The 18165-nt window shown below is 42.4% G+C and overlaps 1 protein-coding gene across 1 annotated transcript; it reads right to left on the bottom strand.

Moving 5' to 3' along the window:
- Positions 1-2209: 2209 nt before the first annotated feature.
- LOC310781114 (TNF receptor-associated factor 2-like) lies at positions 2210-17765 on the bottom strand (the record flags this gene model as incomplete). Its single annotated transcript, XM_083641657.1, has 11 exons — positions 2210-2428; positions 3409-3557; positions 5151-5328; positions 6471-6893; positions 7414-7554; positions 7660-7734; positions 8443-8517; positions 8651-8812; positions 9192-9290; positions 17378-17456; positions 17578-17765. The coding sequence occupies 11 exons, from the start codon at positions 17763-17765 to the stop codon at positions 2210-2212; spliced, it is 1788 nt and encodes a 595-aa protein (XP_083497783.1).
- Between the last annotated feature and the right edge of the window lie 400 nt (positions 17766-18165).

Here is an 18165-nt window from a genome sequence, read left to right as displayed (position 1 = left end):
CCTTGGAACGTTCAAAATGCGTTACAGTTCTCCTGTTATAGACAGCAAGGTTCGTAACTCGTAACAAATAATGTAAACAAATGGTAACAAATCAGCTGATATCACCTCTGTAAATCCTTCAAGCCAAGATGTCATGGTCATCATCATCAACACACAGAAAGCTATATATTGCACTTCAGAAGAAACCAAATGAATCCTCACTTTACAAAGGGCTTGTCCTGGCCTGTTCAAACCATCTGGACAAACAAAAAGTTGGTATATAGATATAGCATTAATAAGGTATTCAGTAATACTATGTTTATTATAACACGTTGTGTGTACTAACATCAATATATAGAATATTTCAACATTATGATATGAAAGATACATATTTATAAATTGCTATGAATATAGGCACCTGCTTCTATTCTGTTGAACAGATGCAGAGCCAGATATAACATAATAACTATCCTATGTTTAATTATTTTCATCCAAACAAATACAAATAAATGCATTCACAGTCGGCCTACAGAGTAAACCAACGTGAAACTCCATAGTGAATATGAATTGAAGCCTCCCATGCACAGAGAGGGTTCAATACAGGTCGAGACTGGTTTTAAAACAGGCCAGAGTGAACCTTACAACCTGCGCATGCATGCTAAGTAAGTAGAAGAGCGAACTCTGGTGGACACATACAAAAGAAATACAAAACATCTCACTTATCCAGATATACTCAGAGTTAGCAAAGCTGTAGCCTGTTCATCATTATGATTTGTGGTGCCTTGTTGAAAATCTGTGACATCATGTCAGTAGAACTAAAATGCTAATGCTTAAAGAGATAGGGCTGCAATGAATAATGTCAAGAATTGAATCTTATGTCAGCCTCTCGCCCTCCTTAACTACAACTCAGGTAATATAGTTGCATCAACATATATTTGATTCACGTCAGTATTCTATCTTAGAGCAGCGGAAACACATACACTGTATATGGACAGAAAACAAGGAACAAACAATTCCTTCATTTCAATGGAATCTGTATTAACCTCCCTCTGTGGTGGGGCACAGTACTATGTGTTGAGATGTGAGCTACTGAGCATATCCTGGGGGAAAACTCCAGCCGTGTGTCTTCGTCAGAGACAAAAAACACATGTCAGTCTTATAACCTGACCCCGCCAGATGGGGGCGGCAGCGTCAGGTTATAAGTCTTATGCCTCAGGCTTGATTGGCAAGCTGCCCTGACTCCCTGGTAACTCCACTGTATCTTCCACAGATGTACCGAACCACCAATCAAAACCGCCAACCCCTAATAGTAACACATTATGCAACACGAACTTCACACACAAAATGCCTGGATCCAAAGACATGCAGGCAATGTCCACCATCACGGATGGCTAATTCACTAACGAGATCAACAACAAACAAGGAACCTTCATAAAGCTCAATGGAAATAAGGAGCAATTTCACACGTAAAAGGCCAATTAAGTCTAGCTGCATGCACTTTGCGCAAAAAGGCAAAAAATGCCTGTAATCTTATTCATAACATAACTCCACGTTTGTCTATGCAAATTTACTCAACAATGGCATTGAGAAGCTCACAATATCCACAATCAAATTGGCAAGAAAAAGCAAATAGCTCTAACTCTATTATAAGCATTTTGCCAGCTTTCTACACTGACATGAAAATGACCACATTAAGTCGTAATCTACAATCGTGTTCTAACAGCTACGATCCACCCTCTCTGAGACCTCGAGTCTTCCAAAGCAGAAGATAAAAAGATGCCGTTCACCCTTTTCACTTCTCCTTTACCGTTCAATTTGAAATCTCCGGTTCTACTCATCATCGCACTGACCATGGTGCACTGGTGTCTGTTTAAGTGTCGCTTTACTGAAAACGTATGTGCAGAGCTAACGTGACATTTTATCAATGGCGGGGAATGTTGTCGTGATGTAAAAAATAAAAAATAAAAAATAAATCAAATCTAGAAATTGTTGCACCCAAAATGTACAGCAATGACAGAGGTTCTCTCTCAGAGACCACCAGGTCCAACAAAGCCAGGGCCTTCTGGACTGAGCAAACTGCAGCCACATTCAGCATACAGTGACACGCGTGTGTGTCTCCCTACAGCTGCAGGGGGCGCTAAGATGCCTGAACAGAGAGCCCTAAAGGGACCAAAATGAAGCCACAATGGTCACAGTGCTGCCCAGCTGCCTAACCACCCTATGTAGCCGCCTAGAGGCCTGTGAGATCTACAATGGCCTTGATGAAGATGGTGTCGTCGCGGATGTAGGAGTTCTTGGCGTCGAGCTTGGAGAGCGGGCAGAAGAGCGGGCAGCCGCTGGCGATGTTCATCTCACTCACGGGCCTCTGGAAGGAAGAGGAAGTGACGTCAGGCCGGAAGGCGTCGATGATGTGCTCCCTGTTGCTCTGGTCCAGCAGCATCAGCGTCACCTGGGGGTAAGATGGAGAGCAAGGTTTATTTTAGCTAAACCTAAACTAAAAACTAAAACTAGGTGTGTGTGGGGGGGGGGGGGGGGGGGGGAGGGCATTTTAGTTAACTGAAATAAAAATAAAACCCCTAACTGAAACGTTATTGTGTACTTACAAAACTAACTAAAATAAAATAAAAACATATACAGAGAATGTCTTTAGTTTTTAGTCTTCGTCAATTTGGTCAGATTTGTCAACACAACAAGCATGAGGAGGCATTGGTGCATTATGTTTATTGAGACTGGGATGTCTACATGACCGTGAGGCAGTGTGTTTGTAATGCAATACCTTTTCTGAACTTCTTAAATCTTGCCTCTGACAAATACCCCACAATACCCCACAAAATTTGAGTGACTAATTTTGTTTATGACCTCACGTTTTGGATTAATTTGATTAACTAATCTGCTGTTTTGAGTGTTATGTATCTGACCTGCTGTCAACTTCTTCTGTTTATGACCTCACCTTTTTCATTAATTGATTAACTGATCTGCTATTTGAGTATTATGTATACTGACCTGCTGTCAACTTCTCTTGTACAGCGACTAATTGTTATTTGTGGATGATTGTATGTTGATGTGGACCCCAGGAAGCGTAGTCTCCACTAAAGTGAAGACTAATGGGGATCCTTTTAAACAATAAACAATAAACAATAAACAATAAACAATAAACATATTTTGTAATAATAAAAATAAACTTCTGTAATACAAAATAATTATAAAAACGAAACTAAATATAAACTATATAAATATAAAGAAAACGTTTTTTAAACTATAAAAACTAAACTGAAACAAGTAAACACACTCTGGAAACTAACTGAAAATAAAACTGAATTGAAAACTAAATAAAAATGAAAGCTCATGAAAAAATACCAAACTACAGTATAATAACTGGTGTGGAGGAAGGTAAGCAAGATAGTGGAACTGTGTTTGCAGGTGATTTACCTTCTGGTTGAAAGGCCATTTGAGCAGTGCATCACTCAGTCCCCTCATCACCACAAAGAACAGGGACAAGTGGCTGCCGCGCCCTGTCCCATCTCCATTCAGATAGATCCGCAGACACATCTTATAGCCATATTTACTGGTGTAGAAGGCTGAGGGAGAGCAGATGCACATCTTATTCAGATAGACCTATCTGCAGATCATGAAGCTTAAAAAAAAATATATATTTTATAAAAGGGGCAAATGTGGGCTCTGTTCTCGGTTTCTGTGTCAATTTTGTCCCACTGATGATGTCATCAGTGATGTCATAAGGGGCCACACACACACACACACACACACACACACACACACACACACACACACACACACACACACACACACACACACACACACACACACACAAGGAGGCATTGTGACATGGTCTGTGACATGGTCTGTGACATCACTGATGATGCCATCAGTGATGTCATAAGACTGATGATGTCATCAGTGATGTCATAAGGGGCATACACACACACACCCGCATGCATGTAAACTTAACTCATTAAGTGCCATAGACGACCTAACTCGTCTTACATAATCCAGCGCTTAAGTGCCAAGGACGGACTAACTCGTCTTACATAAAGATTTTTTTTTTTTGACGGTGGGACATCAATCAACCCCTTTTACATCTTTGAGATAACTATTTGGAGCAAGAGCATGTGTGTAATCTATTTTACCGACCACTAAGTGGCGACAGAAACCGAGAGAAGCCACAGCCATGGGACCCAAAAGCCACGGGACCAAAAGCAGCCGCCTCTTCGATGGCGATTTTACAGTCAGAAGCCCGAGACACACACACAGAACGGACAGAGATCCCTTCCCCCCAGAGCCGCGCAGCAACGCGCGAACACACACACACACACACACACACACACACACACACACACACACACACACACACACACACCGCGGAAGCAAGCCATTCAAGGAAATGGCGACGCGATTTTACAGTAATCCCTTTCAGACTCGTCTTGCCCGACAGGCAGACAGGCAGGCAGGCAGGCAGGCAGCAGCAGCAACGCGCTTCTGACACGCCCGCTGTTAGGAGGAAGGAGGAGAAGACACACGGAGGGAGGAGTTTGAATGAGAGGGGTGTTTCCTGTTGTTATGGAGGAAATTACTGTTCAAAACTATTGTTTAGAATGTCTGACGGTCTTACTGATGCCAAAAATGAATGGTTAAAGTGACTGTTTCACAAAAAGCCATTTATCTCTGAATAAATTTCCAGACGCTGAAACCATGCTGTACTCAACGGCTAATATCTACATAACTACTAACTCTGCAAACTAACTCTTTTAGACAGAGAAAGCACACATTCTATTAGTTATTTTTAGATGATTGATGTTCATGAATTCTTAACAGAAAAGAATCCTCGGCTGTTCTAAAATGAGCCAGAATCGTCAAAAACACCCCTGGCACAACTTACCTACAGGAATGAAAACATGGCTGGCATTCAATGTGTTAAGGGCAATAACATTTTGTGAGCAACACACACACAACACACAACCACACACCTGTGCACGCCAATAGGGCAGGCGAGGCCACGAAGCAGCCGAGCTGCAGGCGAGGCTGCGCGGTGGCCGAGCTGTGTATGCGAGCTGCAGGGCAGGAGAACCCTCACAGCGGACGAGGCTAGTAATCGAGCGAGATGCCCGCGTGATGCCAACATTACGGATTGTTTGAACATGCATGAGAGAAGTTACCTGGGGAGAACATGGCAGGGGCTCGGCCTGCGATGGCATCCTGTCTCTTCTTGGTGAAATCGGAGATCCTCCAGACAAAGACACCATCAAAGGTAGTGGCAGACATTTCCCTCAGACGCCCCTCCATCTCTGCCACCGTCAGGTCCTTCAGCCCCACTGTCCTCTCCAGCTGTCGCACCTGCAAATTAAACATATACGGAGATTACAGATATGCGCTTGTACAATCTCACACATTTTTCACATCCTTCAATATTGAATATATAGTACACAATCATATTTTCCAGTTACGCTACCTGGCTGCAGCTACTTCAATTTTACACTTCACAACTACACAAGGAGCAACCTCCCGTTCTGAAAAATGAGGCCAATTTGGAAGTAACTTAAACCTGCATTCTTTCTAATGGCCAGCAGGGGGCGACTCCACTGGCTCCAAAAATAAGTCAGATTGTATGGAAGTCGATGGGAAAATTACCCTACTTCTCACTTGAATATGACCTCAGTAAACACTTGGCTAATGAGTTTATGGTTTCAATCGCTATAAGTCTTCTTCAATACAGCACGATGTTCATTTAGTAAATTATGCTCCAATTTGGAGTAGAATAGACAATAAAGCAGAATATGATTTGGGACGTGATTAACAGGTGGCCTGTCCAGTGATTGAGCAGCTCGCCACTCGTGGGCGGACAGCAGGCGGCGCTGCAGCTCTTTGGGAAACCCCTGGTCTCGTGGCTGCTTGTGGGTCCAAGTAACTAAAATGGCGACGGTCAAAATGCCAAACTCGAGGCTTCAAAATGGGAGTCTACAAACCAATGGGTGACACAGTGGCTACGTACTAGAGATGCGCGGATGGGCTAATCCACATGCATGCATTACTGTAAACCATCTGCCCGCCACCCATCCAAACAAATTATCTTCTACTATTTATAGATCCGTGCACTGCAGCGATCCCATGGCAGCAGGAAAAGTATGTCTGTCTCCCCAATGTACAGTAAGTACAGTGCAGTAGTGGAGTGTTGGTAGTAAGGATTCTGAACGTTTTGATTAATCAACACAACCATGAACCAAGTCAGAAACACCCGACCCCATGGTTGGGAACCATTGGATTAGAGAATGTAATCAATATAATTATTCCTTAATTAATGATACATCATTTCACCCACCATCATCCCATCCGCTATTAATCAGAATGTTAATTTTTATGATCTGCACCGCGGGATATTCGCGGTCAGCGTGGATATAACTGCAGCCCACACATCACTACTACATATATTTATTATATGGTCTATGTAGCTACAGTTCAGCAGTTCACTCAGATCCTACCTTATTACTCAGAGCCTCAATCTTATCCTGGTCCAGTCTGTGTTGGCGGTTGCTGGCTTCCATGGTGGTAGCAAACCTCTCCACCTCTCTATTCAGCACACACACCACATTCTCAAAGGTGCCCGCCTTCACCTCCAGGTCTGTGCACCTGCGGCCCAGCTCGGCCACCTTGGTCTTCTCACTGTGCAGCTGGAGCTCCAGAGCGGCACCGACCGAACTGGGCAGCGGCGTGAAGGAGGTGGACACGGAGAGGGTGGGAGCCAGGGTGGGCAGAGGGGGGAGGGGAGCTGAAGCGGGGGGACCGGAGCTGGAAGATGAGGAGGAGGAGGAGGAGGCGGCCCCCTGCACGGGAGGCCCAGACGAGGTGGTGCTGAGCTGGGAGACTCTGGCCTCGAGCTCCCTGAGGGACTGGTGGAGTTCCACCTAGGGATGTTAATGATGTAGCCGTTAAGAATTTAACCGATTAAAAATGTATTCACTGAGACAGAAGCTCACACTGCATATAAACTTGTAAATGTATACCAGCAGAGGGCAGACTTCACCCAAACTACTGGTGCAACAGAAAGTGAAAGTGCGGCAAGAAAGTGAGGCAAGATGAAGCGGTCAAATATACAAGTGGTCCAGCGTGGGAGCATTACACAGTAAAAGAGGACGATGCGAAATAGAAATATTGCGACGCCGTTCTCAAATACAGCTCCAGTATGTGCGTGCGTGCAGAGACAATATCTCAGAGGATTTGATTTATGGTGGAAAATGATGCCGATAAGCATGGTGGACGGTGAGGGATTTTGTGAGCTATTAAACTACATTGAACCAGGCCATCGCGGCTCCTCGAGAGGTACTAGCCGCGTCGAGAAGCATTGCTTTTTGTTTTCGGCTCATGATTAACCGACTATTGCTCGTTAACATGTTCAACTATCGCAAAATGCATGAGAAACCCTACCAGTTTGTGTCCAGCTAATTCCAGTCCCTGGGGCTGCAGGCCCTCCATGCTCACTTTCATGCCCATGATGTAGTGCAGCAGCAGGTTGAGGTGCTCGTAGGCGCAGGCGCGCTCGTGGTCATGGATCTTTTCCTTCTCCACCTTCACAGACACAAGACGTGAGGAAAAGAATGAGATGAACAGCAGCGAAGGAAGCGTAGGACTTATCTGGGTCTAAATATTTGAGGAAATAATAAGGCTACTTACAGACATATCACATCCCACAACATGAAATCGACATGGAGTTCTGAATTTGCTGCAGAATTTAATATGGTCCACATACTAGGGAAGACATAAAAACACAATCAAATATATGACCCTATCTTAAACATATACCATATTAAACAAATCGTAAACACGGTGTCCCCCACCAGTGATATGATCCACCCTTGGGTCAGTCCCATTCAGGTCAAGTAAATTCAGGGTGATTAGTATGCTAACCGCTAGTAGCTTCACAGCAAAGCAAGTGAGAGTTCACAGGGGATTGATATTACTTTGGCTAACAATTAGCTAGGTAACGTTGGCTCACTTTTTTTTTTAGCAAGTTAACGTTAGTGAGGATATTAGTACCACCTTGGCGAATTTCTAGAAGTTCGACCAACGTCTGGACCAGTAAATTTGGTTCCTCTTGTGCTGGGAAAGTACGGTACCTACCCTGAAATAGGAGCTAAAAAAGTCCCTCAACACGGCGTTCTAAGAACTACTATGCTTCCCAAGTCCTGCGATGTGAACACAACAAAAAGGGGATTCTTACAGGTATAAAAACGCCGAAAACGCCAAAGTCAACATTACAGTGTGACTAACAAACAAACGGACGGATGGAGACCCATCCATAGTCACAACTTTGGTGGGGGGCAATTATTGCATTAGCATACAGTAGCTATGTGGGACTATTCCCTATTTTCCACCCTTTCAATTATTAGCAGAACGTTTCAAAATACATAATACAGTATATGGCTTTTCTACCTTGTTTAATGAATAGAGACTTACCTTTTCTCTGGGTATTTTCTTCTTGGCACAGCCTTCACAGATCATTGGGTACTTGGGACAGATCTCATCATGTGCCTACAGAAGCAAGGGAAGGTTTCTTTGCACTGCTTTTCTTCACACACACACACACACAGAAAGCATTGCTCTGAATAGCTGCAGCACAGGCCAACAAGCCTCGCATCTTCAGTGTCAATAAATAATTTCTAACCTTGATATTTTTAAAGTGAAATGGCTCCTTGCAGTACTTGCAGTTGAGTGTTCTCTCTGGGCACTCTCGCTCGTTATGGCGTTCTTGTTCATTGAAGCGGATGCGTTCTTTACAGGAGGGGCAGGGGATGATCATGAACTCGCATTTCCCCTCATGGTTCAGCTGCAGAAGATAGAGCTGAAGATGAGTGGCTGTAGCTGCCTAAAGCATGGCGGCCTCGGTCAGTGACGTGACTGAGCCTGGACTGTCTAACTAGTCTTAACTATATACTGTAGATCAGTAAGGCGGGGCCTAAAATGCCTTCATACCAGGCAAAATACATTTTTTAGATTGCCGGGAACATCTTAACATGGCGTGCTGCTGATGAAGACAGGATAATAAAAACAACAAATTACCAGTTTCATAACAAACATGTCGATTCTATACCATTTAATTGTAGAATAAATAAATAAATAAATAAATAAATAAATAAATAAATAAATAAATAAATAAATAAATAAATAAATAAATAAATAAATAAATAAATAAAAAGTTACCTCACCTCATACTCTTTGATACTGCCTTTCCAGGTACAATTTTCATTGATACAAATAGCGGATAGATTTTCTACTTCCCTTCGGGCTGCGTTATCAGGAAATGCCTGCAATAAAGCAAAATAAAACAGAGACATTTGCTATCACACCGTGTCTGTATCAACAAGTCAATCCTGTGAATGCCTTATGCATTATATATCTTGGGGAAAGTTTATGTATTCATTAGCGATGGCATTGTTACAAATACAAATCTATTACAAAATACTGGGGGTCGGAATGTACATGTTTGGAATGGATGTATTTTCTGTTTGAATCAGAGATACTGTATTTGAACATTCATATACCTGTTAATTTTCACCACATTAAAAACACAGTTGATGTGTATGGTGTGTATATATAATATATATAATATATATAATATATAATGATGCCTGTTTGATTCTTCACACCTGAATCTAAACCAGAACATCCATGATGAATCCATGATGTCATGTCATTTACAGTTAAGTCCTTCCATCAGATGTAGAGAATAGATTATCCCTGGACCAGCATCCTTTCGCCTCCTGATCTTTGTGGTCCATTGAATACAGTATGTTGATATTAACTCATTTCCATAATTGCCCATACATGGAAAATGACAATATTATGTCTGGTTCTATAGAATTTCCTGTTTACATGCATTTATGCAGTCTGATGCTAGAGATGCACTACGTAAATCTGAGCCAAAGAAACACGGGGACAGTGCAGTTAATCTTGGTGTAAGAAGGTTAAGGGCTCAATCTCATCCTCCCAATCATGCTGCAGACTCAGGAGAGCCACCATGATTTTTGTCTTACGTTAGATTTGTATGACTTGAATCTACAGAAATGTGGGTGGGCTCCTGTGGTGTGAGATGACAGCCGTACGCATTTGAAAACAAGGCATTAATTGTTCCCAATGAATTCAACAGTTACAGTACAAGACATAACAAGTGCAAACAAGCCCACAGCGCAGTGGTGTGGCCATTCAGCTTTATGGCCCTATGCCCCCACCACCCACAGCCCCCCTAGCTACTCCCCCCTATGCCCCCCCAACCCCTCCTTGCCCCCCCCTACCACCACCCATTTCCCCCTAGCCACTCCCCTGTATCCAGCCCTCCAATCCCACCTTCCCTGTTTCACCCCCTGTTGATCTATAAATGCCAGGGGGTGACAACCTTTTTGATATGAAGCACCATTTTTAAATTTACTTGTCAATCAGTGTGCCCAAGGTTTTTTAGCTGGAGGACCTGACATTATCTGTCTTTCGCATTGACATATTCATCTGCTCTCTGTTGCTTTGGAATGTATGGAACGCAAGGAGGCTAACCAATCAGACGCAGAGTAACGTGGGTCAGTACTACCATCAATATCCTGAAGAATACAGGGTTCCCACGGTCATGGAAAACCTGAAAAAGTCATGGAATTTCAAAATCTTGTTTTCCAGCCCTGGAAAAGTCATGGAATTAGTAAAATCTTTAAAGTTTTGGAAAAGTCTTGGAATTTTGTTGTGTGTAATTAAATTAATTGTTACGGTAATCTTCCACATAATGTAACATAATGTATTTTCTGTAGCTGTTGACGTAACGTATACCTCTAATAAAGCGTGACAACATTTTGTTTACGATCACGTACAACGCACTAAAATCCAATATAGAGAGGTGTGTCTTACTTCTATAGTGTAGTAATAATTTTTGGTATTGATTCAGACTCACCGCCTCACAATACGTGGAAATGTTATTATGGGTCCTGTCATGTCAAGTCATGGAAACACTTTGAAATTGTTGTCCATGAAACTGTGTAAATAACGTCAAATGGCTGTAAAATACCGTAAATTCCGGACTATAAGCCGCACCGGTGTATAAGCCGCACCTGCAAAGTTGACTGTTTTTTACATATATAAGCCGCACCGGACTATAAGCCACGGGTGTTTTAATGGTATTTTTTTTTTTATTTTTTTTATTGTGTTTTAATGTTTAATTACCATATGTAAGGGTTCATGCACAGAGGGGATTGTCGGGAAAGAGATGGCTGTTTGAGGAAGCTCCCATTTATTAACATTTCAACAAAACAACATAACACAACACCACCTGTGTTTCTTTTTTACAGTGCACACAGTGTCATACAGTGTCATACAGTGTGGTGAAAAGAGGGCAAGAGAGGAAATTAAAACAGAAGTGGATTTATAGTTAGAAAGAGTGCTAAAGAAGAGAGAATTCCGTTTTTTTTTTTTTTTTTCCTGAAAAAATCCATAGATAAGCCGCACCGTTATATAAGCCGCAGGGGCCAAAAAAGCCCAAAAAACGGGAAAAAAGCCGCGGCTTATAGTCCGGAATTTACGGTAGGTCATTTGGCATTTCAACATTGCTACAACTAGATCTCAATTGCGCTACTGTGTGCTGCCCTGCCACTGGTTAGCCAGAGGTGGCAGCACCCGTGCCCTAGGTTGCCGACGCCTGATCTCGGCCCACAGCTCTTCCAGAAGGCAATTTTCTGGCATCGCAGAATGATTAAACACCACACCTACAACAGGGCTTTTGTGGGCGTTTTTCTAAACCTCTATGGAGAAAATGAATGGGGAATTCTCTGATGGAACAGCAGCTGAGGAAAAGTGGGCGGTCACTGTTGAGCTCTATTGCTGATCCACTTGGCCTTTTAGTTCAGAGAAGTGGACCAGACACATAGCAGGAATCCTGCACATGGAATTTTGTGTGTTTCCCCTACCATTCCGCCAGGCCAACGGCGCCCCCGCCAGGCCAGAGAAAAAGCAAAAAACAAATCTCCCCAAAATTTCAATAAATATGGCATATTATTACAATACAACAATACTGGTGTTGACAGTAATAGAAGATGCCAAATCATTCAAAACAATGAACATTTTGCTTTTAGGAGCATTCTGCCAGTGTGCAGCGCTGTTCCAAAACGTGTCAACGTGTGACGTTGCCTGGGAAACGCACATCCCATAATACAACTGTTCGCATCGCATTCGCATCCCATAATAGTATGATGATACTTGGGATGCGATTGCCAACATAGATGCGAACAGGTTAGCTAAAAGTTTAGCGTCGCTAGCGAGGGCCCCCACCGTTGCGGTCGGGGTACGTTTCGAAATCCCTCCAGGCCTGAACATTTTTCTAGGGGAAACACTGCACAGCATGACTGCTCTGACCACAAGCATCACGGTCCAGCAGCCCTTCCTGAGTAAAATGCACTACAATAAGCTGTACTGACATGGTAGCTACTCCAACAGTTGCAGCAACATCTCATGCATTTTGTTCTGTTCTCTTTGAAGAAACAGTGCTGAGTGCTCCCTGCATTCAGTCATCAACTAAAGTCAGTATACTTAATATTGTCCATCCGCACTTTCTAAACTGACTCTTTGGCACAGCAACACAGTCACAGCATGGACTTCTTTAGGATTATTTTCACTCCCATTGTGACTTAGGCTCTAATTATTAACAGATTAAATCAATATGAATGTAATTTTTGTCCCCATGTGTGATTCCCCATCTTAAAGGAACATTCCGCTGATTTTCAACCAGCTTCGTATCATTACGAAATCAGTAGTATATCCGAAAACAGCTTTGCGAGCATTCATTTAGTTATTGAGAGTTGATTTGAGTTAAGTTGTGGACCAGTGATGTCATTCATGCACAAATAGTGGAGTGTTCCTTTAATAGCCTGTGGGCACTGGGCACCAACAATATCTACATAAGGTTGAGTAGCTAGGTATTAATGACAGAATTTTCAAACCCAAGTTGTTTTACTTGCCTAAACGTTAACCATTCCACGTGACAAACAGGTGGGAATGGCATATTCCATTTGTGCTATTGTCACATAATAGTGATCCAATTCATGGAGGTGGAATGTTGTCACATAATTTGTGTCTGCATTTCAGACTTCATTCTCATTTCCTGACATTTTAACAGACTAGGTTGCCTCTGGCCAAATGGATTAGCTCTCACATGGGATAAAGTGAACTGAATTAGCCTTTTGTCCAAACCCTTCCCCGCGTCACATGCTTGCTTCGTAGCTCCAGCTATCCAGCATGTGGTGCACACCCAACTGCTCACTTCTCATAGACAATTAACAAATAGAGAATTGGTTGCTTGGCGGATCACATTGGGTGGGCATTCACTGTAACATGGGCGCCAAATGGAAGCAGGCTCCACTACGCATCTGTTTCACCTAGGACTGGGTATTGGCAAGGACCTCACGATACAATATGTATCACGATACATGGGTCACGATACGATTGTATCACGATACATTGCGATACAATACATATTGCGATACTCTACATAATTTACTGAAAATTAAAAAAATAGAGCTGAAAATACAACTCGCTGTGTACCACCCAGGTAGTGTAATAATATGTACATCACTTTATATTGATAACTTAATGCACAAATTGAGTCAAAACTACTGTGTTGAGTGTGTCACTGAACACACATCTGTGCAAAAAAATCGATATGGCGATATATATCACGATATAATTCCATAACCGTAAGGCAGCAGGAGACGTGGTAAAATTGTAAATGGCCTGCATTTACGGTATATAGCGCTTTTATCCAAAGCGCTTTACAATCAGTAGGTAGTCTACATTCACCCATTCATACACCGATGGCGGCAGGCTGCCACACAGGGAGCAAGGAGGGTTAAGTGTCTTGCCCAAGGACACAGCGACAGCAGCTGGGAGGGAGCGGGGATCGAACCGCCAACCCTTGCGTCATTGGCTGACCCGCTCTACCTCCTGAGCTAAAGCCACCCCGTGGTAAAAAGTTACCGTTTAAAAATATTATTATATTGTTCCCATAGCTGACTGACACAGCGGGGGGGGGGGGGGGGGGGGGCACAAGGCAGGCAGCACAAGGGAATGGTTTGCAGTGGCCTGAGGGAAATAATGTGAGGTTGTACTTGCTAATAACAGAGCAACATACCAATGTTTTAGACAGGGTTTGTTGATGTTAATGAACAAAAAGCTATGACCAAATATTAAGGTAATTTAAATCAGGAAATTTAATTTGATTGTTTTCCACACACACACACACACACACACACACACACACACACACACACACACACACACACACACACACATATATACCGGTATACCAGTTTCCCCTAGAAAATGGGATGCGATGCGAACAGTTGTATTATGGGATGTGCGTTTCCCAGGCAACGACACACGTTGACACGTTTTGGAACAGCGCTGCACGCTGGCACAATACTCCTAAAAGCAAAATGCTTATTGTTTGGCACCTTCTATTACTGTCAACACCAGTATTGTTGTATTGTAATAACATGCCATAAAGGTTTATTGAAATTTTGGGGAGAGCAGGGGGAAAAAAACAAAAAAATAAAAAATATTCTTTTTGTTTTGTTTTTGCAATTTCTTAGAGCCGGCAACTAAAGCTTCGAGAGCCGCCAGCGTCTCGCGAGCCGCGCAATGAGGAACTAGGTTCTAGAGGAACAGTTGTGCACCTAGTCGTGCACACACACACACGCAGGCACGCAGGCAGGCAGGCACGTGCACACACACACACATACACACACACACAGTACAGTACAGTACAGTAACAAGCAGAGCATTCCACCACAATGTTATCAGGTGTTTTCTTCTAGAAGAAAGTGAGGATGTTGAAGAAAATACAGGAGGAAGTGAGGTAAATAAGACTGTTGGTCTCACAGTCCAAAACACTTTGATCATGCTGCACGAGCTGATGGGAGGAATTTGATGGTCATTTCATGTTGTTTTCAGAGCTGTACAAACTTTAATTGAGTTTGAACTGACTTGGGGTGAGTAGATAACAACTGAATTTTAATTTGGGGCATATCATCGGCTTACTGTGATGTGTTTTTCACATACTCTTGTACTAGTCCTAGTTGCAGCCTTATGATGCCAAGCATATCGTAGGCCTGTTGGTGATCAGGTGAATATTTTTGTTACAGGATACCCAAATACCACATGGGAAAATATGTCTAGGAAATGCAACTTTATGAGATGCAAACTCTAAAATGCAGTCTGGGAAAACTGTTGTAAATTAAATTTAAAATATATAAATAAAAAGTAATTTCATAAAAAAAAAAAAGAGTCTTTAAATACATGTAGAAAAAGGGTTCTTCACGCATCTCCAGCAAAATGTAGCTGAATCAGGTGCTTCTCAGTTTGAGGACAGCAAACTTGCAGGAAACAAAGGAGCACACTGATAGACTTGCAGCTTTTATTTGTGCAAACAAGACTAACGTTTAGACACGACTGTGTCTTCATCAAACAAGACTAACGTTTCGACACGACTGTGTCTTCATCAAACAAGACTAACGTTTCGACACGACTGTGTCTTCAACAAACAAGACTAACGTTTCGACACGACTGTGTCTTCAACAAACAAGACTAACGTTTCGACACGACTGTGTCTTCATCAAACAAGACTAACGTTTCAACATGACTGTGTCTTCAACAAACAAGACTAACGTTTCGACACGACTGTGTCTTCAACAAACAAGACTAACGTTTCGACACGACTGTGTCTTCAACAAACAAGACTAACGTTTTGACACGACTGTGTCTTCATCAAACAAGACTAACGTTTTGACACGACTGTGTCTTCATCAAACAAGACTAACGTTTCAACAGGAGCACACTGATAGACTTGCAGCTTTTATTTGTGCAAACAAGACTAACGTTTAGACACGACTGTGTCTTCATCAAACAAGACTAACGTTTCGACACGACTGTGTCTTCATCAAACAAGACTAACGTTTCGACACGACTGTGTCTTCAACAAACAAGACTAACGTTTCGACACGACTGTGTCTTCAACAAACAAGACTAACGTTTCGACACGACTGTGTCTTCATCAAACAAGACTAACGTTTCAACATGACTGTGTCTTCAACAAACAAGACTAACGTTTCGACACGACTGTGTCTTCAACAAACAAGACTAACGTTTCGACACGACTGTGTCTTCAACAAACAAGACTAACGTTTTGACACGACTGTGTCTTCATCAAACAAGACTAACGTTTTGACACGACTGTGTCTTCATCAAACAAGACTAACGTTTCAACACGACTGTGTCTTCATCAAACAAGACTAACGTTTTGACATGACTGTGTCTTCATCAAACAAGACTAACGTTTCGACACGACTGTGTCTTCATCAAACAAGACTAACGTTTCAACACGACTGTGTCTTCATCAAACAAGACTAACGTTTTGACACGACTGTGTCTTCATCAAACAAGACTAACGTTTTGACATGACTGTGTCTTCATCAAACAAGACTAACGTTTTGACATGACTGTGTCTTCAACAAACAAGACTAACGTTTCAACACGACTGTGTCTTCAACAAACAAGACTAACGTTTCGACACGACTGTGTCTTCATCAAACAAGACTAACGTTTCGACACGAATGTGTCTTCATCAAACAAGACTAACGTTTTGACACGACTGTGTCTTCATCAAACAAGACTAACGTTTTGACACGACTGTGTCTTCAACAAACAAGACTAACGTTTTGACACGACTGTGTCTTCATCAAACAAGACTAACGTTTTGACACGACTGTGTCTTCAACAAACAAGACTAACGTTTTGACACGACTGTGTCTTCATCAAACAAGACTAACGTTTCAACACGACTGTGTCTTCAACAAACAAGACTAACGTTTCGAAAGACTGTGTCTTCAACAAACAAGACTAACGTTTTGACACGACTGTGTCTTCAACAAACAAGACTAACGTTTTGACACGACTGTGTCTTCATCAAACAAGACTAACGTTTTGACACGACTGTGTCTTCATCAAACAAGACTAACGTTTTGACACGACTGTGTCTTCATCAAACAAGACTAACGTTTTGACACTACTCACAAGACTAACATTTTGACACTACTCACAAGACTAACGTTTCGACACTACTCACAAGACTAACGTTTCGACACTACTCACAAGACTAACGTTTCGACACTACTGTGTGCTCCAGTCACTCCTTTGTTTCCTGCAAGTCATTCAATACATATTCCATACGCTTTTAGTGGAAACACCGCCCGTCCCACACAGTGCAAACGGTATGGATTCACTTCTACTACTATTAGCACACAGCATACTTTATGAGAAACAGTGTGTACAGAAAAAGCTTTTTATACAATCCAAATACACTGATACTCACGCATCCTTGTTTCAAAATCGATGTAGGCTCCTCAAAAATATCCTCTTTAATGCAAGCATTGCATTTCTGAGGTCCATTACTGCAATGTGACAACATGAATATGTTAATGAAAACTATGGGACCATCATTATACCTTAGACATATGTATAGTAGTCTCTGGAGTTATTATATGGCGCAGTATTGCCCAGTGAATGTCTCACCTCACAGTCCTGTTGAAGCAATAGGAGCAGAAGCGATGTCCACACTGGGCTTGGAATGGTCTTCGGAGGATGTTATGGCAGCAGTTACACAGGTGCTTGTCCTCCAGCTTGTTGGCCAGGATCTTCTTGGGGAAGCCAGGCTTGTTGCTCTCCATGGACGAGGGAGGGGAGGGCTCCTGTGTGGCCATGGTGTCTGTTCACACGTCAGACCTGCAAGAAAGGGCCAACATCCAAGTAAAAGTTAACACGTGCATTTTCAGGCTTGAACAGGTGGCAATGTGAAATTGTCTTTTGAATGCAACAGTTAGTTCTGGGGAATGAAATGTCATCAACTGTAAACTATAGTGGGTCTTTTGCTAGACTGACAATATTCCTGTTGACATTATTGGTCAGCTCTAAAAACAACAACAACAACAAAAATGTCAGCCTTGAGATATGAATGTGCCATGTGTGAAATCTCATCCTATTTGTATAAATCACATTCACAACGTGTTTCAATGGCAGCACATCACATAGGCCAATTGCAGGGCCCACATCCCTTTGTTTACATTTAGAGTCTGCCTCCATGGCTCTTTGTCGTTGACTTGG

This window comes from Poromitra crassiceps (genome assembly GCF_964638095.1).
Source record: "Poromitra crassiceps genome assembly, chromosome: 8".
Lineage (NCBI taxonomy): Eukaryota > Metazoa > Chordata > Actinopteri > Beryciformes > Melamphaidae > Poromitra > Poromitra crassiceps.
The sequence above is the reverse complement of the archived record's forward strand: the minus strand, read 5'-3'. Positions and strand labels throughout refer to the sequence as shown.